We start from the raw sequence: 10,498 nt of genomic DNA, 5'->3' as shown, positions 1-10,498 counted from the left end.
GAATGATTGAGCAGTCTAAAAGTATTAGAAAATCAATTTGATTTTATTCTATGAAAGTTATTTTTCTTCTTGGAGATTAATACAAAGTATAGAAAAATAAGATAAGATCTTATATATTTTTTTATTAATCTAGAAAAAAACATATAATAGAGTCTTTGGAGAAGTCTTATAATAGATGTTAGAAAAGAAATTAGTTTCTCTTAGATATATTTTTGTAATTAAAGGCATGTATGATGGAGTGGTTATAGTAGTGTAAGAATATTGATGGTGATACAAATACGTTTCAATTATGATAGGTTTATATCAAATATTTACTTTACATCCTTACTTTTTTCTACTAATTGTGGATAAGCCTACTAGATATATTTAGGACGATATTAGTTGTACAGATTATTTTTACAAATGATACAGTTTTGATGGATAAGATTAAGAAAGAAGTCAATAGTAAGTTGGAATTATAGAAGAGTGCACTAGAATTTAAGAATTTTAGTTAAGATCCAAACAAGATAGGTGGTGCAGTTTTAGTAAAATTATATAAATATTGATAAAAGTGAAGTAAAAAATTAAAAATCATGAAGCTTCTAAGAGTGATTATTTTTAGTAGTTATGATCAATTATTCATAATGAAAAAAATTGAAGAGGACGTCATAGAATAAAAGTAGGTTTGATGAAATGAAGAATGCAACTGCAATATTGTGACCATAAGATACTTGCCAAGTGAAAGAAAAAATTTTATAGAACAGTTATACGACTAGCTATGCTTTATAATACAAAATGTTAGATAGTCAAAAAATAATGTGCACGAAATAAATGTAGCCAAAAAAAAAATGATGAGATGGATACATGGTAATATAAAAAAAAAATAAAATAAACAATAAAGTCATTCCTTAAAAAAAATGGAGCCAGTATCAATTGAGGATAAATTAATAATTTAAATGGTTTGACCATGCACTGTGCAAATCGAATGATGCAGCAGTACAAACGAGTGGTTTGTGTCTGTAAATGGGATGAAGAGAGATAAAGTATACTTAAAGCAATATAGAATGAAGAAATAGGAAAGGACTTTATATCTCAAAATTATTTAAAAAATATACGGAGCAAAGTGGAGGAAACGGATGCATGTAAACAATTACAACTAGTTTGAGATTAAACTTGGTTAAATTGGCCATTTGTCAAATTTGGGCATAAATCTTACCCTTCCACGGAGGAAAGAATGCGGCAAGTAGGCGACGACAATATTCGGGTTGGAACGCAATTCAGATGCCACCTATATAATCGCTTGGCATGTCACAGCTTGATCTCATCTCGTATGTAAGGCATGGAAGGAAAAATCATTCCTCATACATATAGCCGATGCTCTTGAAAATGCATCATCAAAACTGCCTAATAAGAGGCATGGAAGAAGAAAACAAGCAGTCTTAAGCACCCATATCAAAACATAAATTGCATTCAAAGCATACGTAACATAGTCACAATACATACAAGGTACTTAATATTTGACTGATAACAGCTATGGTCATGCAATAAAGATGGAACAGTCTTTCGACAAAATTTAAGAGCTATCCATCAAAAATGCCTGAAGGCATCTTTACAGATTCTGAAGATAGAAATAGCATCCAGCATAACCAAAAGCCTCTAGTCTCTCAGTCAAATCTGCCATCAACCAGCTGCATGTCTTATCAACAAAAGAAATTCAGGCAGTTCATCCAACATGCATGCGTCGTAAAGCTGATGACTGAAATGTAGGGCCATTGACATCTATAAAGTATGCTGCAGCTGCTGAATTATCTAATGAAAACCAGCAACAAAGTAACGCGAATCCTGACACAGCAGAAGAATGCTAAGCCCAAAGTTGATCTTTCACAACCCACTTGCATTTACTACCATGATGGGGCGCCTCAGCAAATCAACCTAGATACAATAGTCTGAAAGTTTCTTACATTCAGTAAATCCAACTAACATGTAAACACAGGATGTTTTAATTCAAGAACCCATTGCAGTGAATGCTGAACAATGTGCTTCCTTTGGAGACATCCCTTCTGTTGCATCAAATGATCAACCAAAACCAAGGACAAGCCAGTCACCAACAAAGATGGTTTCAATTAATCAATGTTCTACAAATGACTATATTATGAGAACCAAAAGAAAGCAAGCACGAGGAATGATGATATCCAAAGCATTCAATAACTTTCAGCTATGCATAGATACCACTTGACATTCCACAGCCAGAAGGTTCTGGTACTCTTGTACCTTGTCCATCTCCAAATAGAACAACTTTGCTTGATATGATACAGCAACATCACCTGAGCCTGCAAACTATATGGCCTAAATACAGCCCCAGTAAACAGGAGAATTACCTTCAGGAGATCTCATGATACCCCTTTCTTTGAAAACATTCCTCCCTTCAAAGTCTTTCCACTCTAATACCACCAATTACCACTAAGGAATATAGAAGTAACCTGCTCCAAAGGTGTGACACTTCAACCATAGGATTATAGCTATCTTTGCCTCATATTTACTAAATGTAACATTCTACTGTGAGAAATTGAAAGGATCCCTACTCAAGTTTTTCCACTCTAAAGCTAGCTTCAGATCATCACCTATCCAATATCATGGATTGGTACTGGCACCGCCATCTGCATTTGTATCTGAAATTGATACATTAAAAGACAAAGGTTGCCAACCTGAAGAATGAGGTAAGATCCATTTCTTCACGGTGATCACGATATGCAAGATCTGAAGAATATCACCCAAAACAAGATGTTTCAAGCATCGATGCTTTAGCATAATTGCAGCTTGATACCTGTATACAATAGGCAAGCAGCTTTAACAAGGGGAAATACTGAATGGATCATCACAACGATCAGCTTAGTAATAATACTTACCTGCATTGTGAGGACCTCAGAGCAGAGCGTCCATTTTTTGAAGAAAGAAACTTTTGAACTGCATCCCATGTACCTCTCGGATGCTTAGCATTACCATCCATAACATTCACACATTTCCATAATGTATCATTCTTTACGATATAGAATGGCAAGCTACCACCTAACTTGTGCATCACGATAAATTGATACTGGACGGCATAGTCAAGAGCCATCTTAGCATTAAAATGTTGCATATTCATGTCCCCATAGTGAATGCAATCTGCTATATTAGCTTCTGTTGGGGCCATTTTCTCAGTTTTCAATATATGCAAGGCACGTAGAATGTTTCCCACGAGACCCTGGACCTCAATTGGTGGTGCAGCGCATCCTGGGGTACCCCAGCGTGCATTGTTGGATGCATTGCTGTTCATGACAGGTATAGGCGGAGGTATGTGCATATAGTCAGGATAGAAAGGTTGTCCTTGGTGTGGAGCATTAGGACGCTCCATTACACAAGTCATACTTGGTTCTGGGGTTTGCTGATGAGATGGAGTGTTATGGTGAACACTACTAGGATAATCTGACATATTAAGCCTATTAATATCTGGCAGATTCCCTGAAGGTCCTGAAGCATAGGGCAAACCACTTGACCAGGTTTGTGGTGAAGTAGATGGTGGGCCGCTAGTCCAGCTTGTTGGTGGATAAGAGCTGTGCTTTTGAGAATTCGGTGCAGACAAATTCCCAGATGTAATATTAGTTTGTGGAGGCAGTAAATCACTAGGTCTTAATGGCTGAGGATGATAGGTTTGATGATTGTTTGGGAAGTATTTCCCATTGTTCATGGGGAATTCAGGACATGGTGTACTGTAATCTGGTGTAGGTGCACTTGATGTGTTGGGCTTATTAGCTCTAAAGAACTCATGAGGAGCGTCCTTAACCTGAACTGTCCCAGTCTGATGAGAATACCCAGATTCAGAGGATGGCTTTTGAAGTGATGACTGTAGGAAAGAACTACTTCCTGGATGGTTCAACTGAACACCTTCCTTGACTTCAAAACTTGATGTCATGGAAGTGGAAGCTTGATTTGCCTGCTTCTTAGTCCATTTCGGAATACCATTATTGGGCGTTCCATTCATGAGACCTTCAGTTCCAGATTGATGCAGCTTATTCTCATTGCTAGATGTTTTTGGAGTGTTACTACTTGCTTGACTTGCACTCGCATTCCTTCTAACTTGCTTCCCCTTGTATCGGTTATCAGCCTTTCCATTTCCAAAATTCCTTTGATTTCCCAAGTGCGAGCTTGCAGCAGGAGGATCAATGGTCTGTGTTGTCTGCACAGCATCTGGGATATTGTTTTTTGATGCCTCCATACCCGATAAATTGTCATTCAATACGTTACTTGGGTAAGGGGACTCTGACAATGGTGGCCCTCCTGCCAGAAGATTTTTCCAGAGCCACACACTCTTTGCAGCAGCTACAAGTGCTTGGGATACATTTGGTGGCTGCGCTAGAAGAATATTATATCTCCTCATTCTTAATTGATGGAGGGCATTGGAAAAGTCACGATCACCGGAGATAAGCAAATAGTTCGCAGGAGGAGGATTATCTACTGCCCAGAATAACATGTCAACTAGAATTTTTTTATCACTTGCATCTTTGACGCCTGCATTATGTTAAGAACCCTATCAGAACAACACAAAGGAAAATTCAAAAGGAGGATGGGGCATATGACATCTTATGAAGCACTAGTAGACAGAATGCCAGAAAACTACAACAGGATCAAAGAAATATATACCAAATTTGGTTTGGAAGTTGGTAGGATTCAAAAGAATGATCCAGAAATGTATCTGATAATAATGGCTGCTATAATGCAATCAAGGGGCTGATACCAGGGGTTGAAATGGGTATAGAATAAGAAATGTATAATCAGAATTTCAAGTAATTCATGGCAATGGAACATATAGAAAGAAAAACATAAGATTTCGAGGCAAGGATTCAAGCACCATGTTGTACCAGTCCATACCAGCCATACCATACTGGTGACAAACCAGTACCCAGGATACCCCTAGGTTCCATGCCACACCAACACATGCTACAGGGTATCACTTTTGCTGTGCCAACACTTGGGGTATGCATCGGTATTGTACATACCGGCAACCAACTAGGTACCAGTACCAAAACTTTAAACCTTGATCTAAAGAATGAATTGTTTTGTTTCTTAAAATGAAACTCAACTACATGAACAAACAGTAAAAATGAGATGCAGAAATTTCTGCAACTGGGCCTGACTCACCGGGGATTGAATTGAAGTTCCTTACATCATTTATCTGTTCCAAAAAACACTAGCTTGTGCCATATAACTACAGACCATACGGAAATAGCATTCTAGGAAAACAAAGTGATTGTGAACACAATGTATTCCAAAAGTTACCCTTAATTCTTTAGCAATGTAACAAAGAAAAAGTCTCGGGGCGTTCTTCAACGAAGTCACATCAATAAAAGGACCATAAACAACAAAACTTCATGGGAGTGGATGTAAACGACAGTATGAAACATGCTTAACTAAAGAAAGCTTCCTAGATAGACTATTTATATATCTAAGGATGCCATTATGTGAAAGGAAACAAACAAATGCTCATAAATAGATGGCATGTGATCAAAATAATCCTTATTGGAACCTAGAAGTAGAAAATTGAATCATAGTTCACTGAAAGTGAGCAATCTACATGATTTCATGCGTAGTATCAATTTCCTGTTAAATGTCTCAACCACTGGTGAGATAAGCAAACAAGCTAATACTACAAAGATGAGGTCAACTGGAGGAACATAGGTATGCAATAACCAATCATTTCTTAGACAACAGAGATGGTTGATGAAAATCAACATTGTCGTTTAAATGGAGAAAGGGAAAAAGAACAAACATAACAGCCTGAATATCAGAGTTGATTTGAGCTCTACATTACATACTAAAAAACCTCAAAACTAATCCATGAGATATTTAAAGAATGATAGAACACAACTAAGGGGACTGCACTAGTTACAAAGATAAACATTCATCATGGACTTCCTGATCAATTGTAAGTTAGCTACAATTTTAAAGAGGACGGAAACATAAAGCCATTCCTGGAAAAAAAGAAGAAGAAAGAAAGAAAAATATAAGCCAGATGACCATTTGAGACAATTAGCTTATACTCTACAGAGAAAAAAAAGAGAAAAGGAGATAAGAGGAAGATATATAGGAAGCAGTTCAGATTATAGCATATTTCTGTATTGACGAAATACTGATTACGTCTTGATGTCGAAAAAATAGGTAGAGAAGATCATCCTCCTTCCAAGAGAAGTGGCATTCTTTTATAAAACTCATCCTTCTTAAGTCCATCATTGGGTAGGAAATACTATCAAACACAATATCTAGCTTCGGTCAGTCCATCCCATTTTTAACTGAACATGTCTGAGATAGATAATACCCAGCTTAGATGCAACATCTCTAACTCCAATCAATAAAGATAAGCTCCTAAAAAGGCGTGTACTACCTTACAAACACTCAATAAAATTCTTAGAACCACCAACCACAACAGTATATTGATTAAATAAAGTGTCTAGTAATAGGAAAAATTCATACACACTGAAAGCCTCTGTACCTTAAATGATCCTCTTTTGCTAGAGCCAAAATATTCAAGCAACCAAGTCTTGCTTTTTTTTGCTGAAGAATAGCAACCTTTACCTTGTGCCACCCAGTCATTCTCTAAAGGAAAGAAATTTCCTATTAAAACTTCCCTAAAATTTTTAAGTACATAATCTGCAGCATAATCATGGGAATCATCACCCATGCATCTTTCCCCCAGAAAATCCTTTGCATTTATCCGTGCATGTGACACCAAAAGTGCCTCTGGAATATAACATTTAATACTCTTCATAAAATGTAGCCAGTTTTACTTATTGCCCCTGTATCTTTATCCACCATTATCTCTACTCAACTCCTTGCAAATATCTTTCCCCAGATATTTGCTCCCTGAATCATATCTAAAACCAAGCAGATTTCAGGTACCCCAATATTTTTAGAAGTCCCCAAATTTATATTCATAAATGAACTTCATGCATAGAATTAACCACATCACATCCTTTTCACCTTTTAAAATTTTATCCTTTTACCTACTAAATTCCAATCATATCTGAATACAAGCATGAAATAACAATAATTGTAGTCCAATGAAATCTTAAAAGGAGCATATGTTAGCTACTTTCAGAATTACTATGCTCTGTCTAATTGGTGATCCAAAGGTAGACCATGGAATTCTGCTCCAACAAAGTTGGATATCTACTAGGGTTATCAAACTAGTCCAAGCCAAATAACAACAACTTGATATGAAAACACATTGTAAACTGCAATTAGCATGATGATGAAATAGAGTACATAGATAGATAGATTGTTTCATTCAACTGCAGTTAGCATGATGACAATTAGCACGATGATGAAATAGAATAAATAGATAGATATATATATATTACCAAGATACTAGCAATAAAAGGTGGAAGCCTGCTTGTCCCATGTCATCCAAACATAATGCATTACCATGGAAAATTAGCAACAATGAAATTCGAACAAAAAAAACAACTGAAACAGATTGTAGTTTCTAAGAAAACATGAAAACTACAAGAACTAAATTGGTTTTATGATCAAACTACCCTTCAAAATACATTTTAGGACAAAGTAAAATTAGCTTTAGATGATAATCATATATATATATATATATATATATATATATATATATATATATATATATATATATATATACACATATACATATATATATACATACATATACATATACACACATATACATATATATATAATGTGTAGAAATAGGGATTTGCATAAACGGCATTCATGACCTTGAGTACAGCTGCGAAAGATATCTTAAAGCCATTAACTATATGTGTTTCTGAAACTTCTTTATTTGCTGAGGGATACAAGAAAAAGTATATTTTGCAAAGTTATTTCAATATTTATTTCCTTGGCCAATATCTAAAAAAGGGAAAAGGTCATTACCAACATTATTATGGTGGGTTGAACTCATTATGAGGAGCCAATTATCCACCCATCTATAAAAGCAGGAAAAGAAAAAGGGAAGTATCCAATTGTTTGATATTTATCCAATTAAAATACATATCCAAGATGTATTATTGGAGCTGGACACTAGTGTCCACGTAGCACAGGTAACAGGTCATGTCTCCTACATGCCTTTTTAACTAAACGTTTCCTAATCAACTACACAGCAGATTAACATCATGCTTCCAATAAAAATCAGTTCAAAAGAATAACGAATATGCACACACTTATCAAGCTAGAACGAAAGAGCGAAACACATTGACTAATGTAAAAAAATGAACTAATAAAAATATGCTTATAACAGAGGTCAAAGAATATGAGTACTGTAATCTAACAGCAGACCGATGTTACAGCCACTAGGACTTGTGAGGGCTCACTTGCCGATGAAAGCATGTTCACTAACATGATGCAATTCTATATTCTCCTAAGACAGGATCTAGTGTTTTAATGCATAGCACACCCACCTGCTTAACATATTGAAAAAAAAGAAGAAAGGGAGACATAATCATATCAATCATAAAACAAAAGCAATAAAGTATAGAAATCAGAGCAATTTCTCCTCAGATCAAAGCATTAAAGCCCGTCAAATCTGGAATCCAACCACCCACCCAAAAAGAGGAAAAAAACACACAGATCATAACCCAATAATATCATACAAATCAGAAAACCTTAGACTTCTTAGCAGCAATATCCACTAGCTTCTGATGTCAACTAGAGAAAAAGGGGGGAAATCGAGAGAGAATAGAGAATCAAGACCATCAGATTAAAACATTCATGACCACCCTATAACATCCAGCTGTATAATCTAATGAAGAAAGAAATAAACAAACAACCCGATCAAAACCGAAACTCGCAAAATTCGGATAGATGAAGAGACTGATCAAACAAATAGCGACCGAACAAAAGCAAAGATATACGAGAAGTTATTAGAATTAGGGTCCAAAGAATCGATCTTTTACCTGCAGGGACGTGATTGAGGGAGATCCCGGTGCTGGAGAGCGCCTGCTGGACGGTCTGCGAGATCTTGCTGGTGTCGCCGTAGGCCGAGATGGAGACGGCCCCGCGATAATCCATCGCCTCCAGCGCCAATCTGATGTTCTGGGCGATCAGATGAGGATCGCAGGCCCTCGGGACCTGGCAGTTCTCGATGTCCCACCACACCGACGTCTTCGACATTGAGTACTGCCCCTCCGCCTTCCCTCCCCCTCCTCCACCGCCTCCTCCACCGCCGCTCATCGCCTGCCCGTTCAATCACCAAGATCTCCTCAAACTAGTTTCCTCCCCGCTTCCGATCGTCGCTCCGACGACCGATCTGGTGCTTACACGGGGGCGGAGGATCTAGAGTTTTAGGGAAGGAGGCAGCGGCGGAGGCGGAGTCGGCGGCGGTGGAGAACTCCGACTGCGAGAGCGACCCCGGCCGGCGCCGCCATGGATGAAGAGGACTGAGGAGCACTCGGAGGGCAGCTTCGCTTCTATTGGGGTTGAGAGGGGCTTATATAGGCAGCGGAGTAACGCCGTTTCTAACGGGGACGTTGACGCACGGAGTCAGCAAACGGTAACGCCTATCGGTTTGTAAAGGCTGTTCGGCGTTTGAAAGGAAGACGTGGAAAGTGGGAATCGGGCGCGGCTTACTTTTGACCGATTGAATTGCTACTTTAATGCCTACATACGCCCCTGAACTTTCATGAATTTGCATAGCAATGACATTTAGTGGAGTGAGACGGTAAGATTTCTTCTCGGCGAAGCTACCAATTTTGTATACCGGTGGTCGGAAGGTGCACTTGATAATATGGAAGAGCATCTGTCTCCCATTCAGTGAGAGGGACCTCGGAGTTCTATCTCTCCTAGAGAGACGGGAGATGTTGCTTGCCTGACATGCAGCCCGGTTCCTTTTGGAGCCGCAGGAGATCTGAAATCGGACCATGGCAGCCTGCTATAGGCGTTTGGACCCCGAGGCACTGGCACGAGGGCAGAGAGTTTTCTTCCTATGGCGAGAGATTGCGAGGTACTTGTCTACCGCTTTGGTGCACACTAGATGGCTGATAGGCGATAGACGCAGTATTGATGTGGCTGGGGACTCGTGGGTAGATGCCCTCTCCTTGCGGCATTGGCCAACTATTGTCAGTGTTGAGGCTGCGGAGGGTTTGCAGGTCTGTGATCTCCTCGTCCCTGGGGGGGCTGCATGGGACAAGACTAGGTTGGTTCAGTTTTTTGGGGGGCATCTAGTGGAGAGGGTCTGATCCCTCCCGTTATTTAGGTATACAGGTCCTGATGTGCAGGTTTGGAGCACCTCTACCAGGACTAGCGTCAGGGTAGGTGACCTCTCCCGCATTCTCCGGCGGCAGTATGAGCCTGGGCCTGACTGCACCTGGATCTGGCACTTGGGACTCCACCCGAGGGTAGCCCTGTTTCTATGAAAGGTGGTTTGGGACTGTCTTCCGACGATAGCAGCTCTTAGCGAACGAGAACTGAGAATTCCTCCGATATGTGGACATTGTGGTGTGGACGAGACGGTGGACCATGC

The 10,498-nt window shown here is 38.9% G+C and overlaps 1 protein-coding gene across 1 annotated transcript; it reads right to left on the bottom strand.

Annotated features, from left to right (window-relative positions):
- Positions 1-1,429: 1,429 nt before the first annotated feature.
- Positions 1,430-9,442, bottom strand: LOC103707687 (uncharacterized). The gene is made up of 3 exons (XM_008792276.5): positions 8,934-9,442; positions 2,886-4,527; positions 1,430-2,803 (listed from the first exon to the last, which is right to left on the bottom strand). The coding sequence occupies exons 1-3, from the start codon at positions 9,208-9,210 to the stop codon at positions 2,611-2,613; spliced, it is 2,112 nt and encodes a 703-aa protein (XP_008790498.1). The 5' UTR covers positions 9,211-9,442; the 3' UTR covers positions 1,430-2,610.
- Positions 9,443-10,498: the final 1,056 nt, after the last annotated feature.

This window comes from Phoenix dactylifera, chromosome 2 (assembly GCF_051530095.1).
Source record: "Phoenix dactylifera cultivar Ajwa chromosome 2, Ajwa_hap1_PhDact_Kaust_v1.1, whole genome shotgun sequence".
NCBI classification, from domain to species: Eukaryota; Viridiplantae; Streptophyta; class Magnoliopsida; order Arecales; family Arecaceae; genus Phoenix; species Phoenix dactylifera.
Note: the sequence above shows the minus strand (reverse complement) of the source record. Positions and strands in the feature narration are given on the sequence as shown.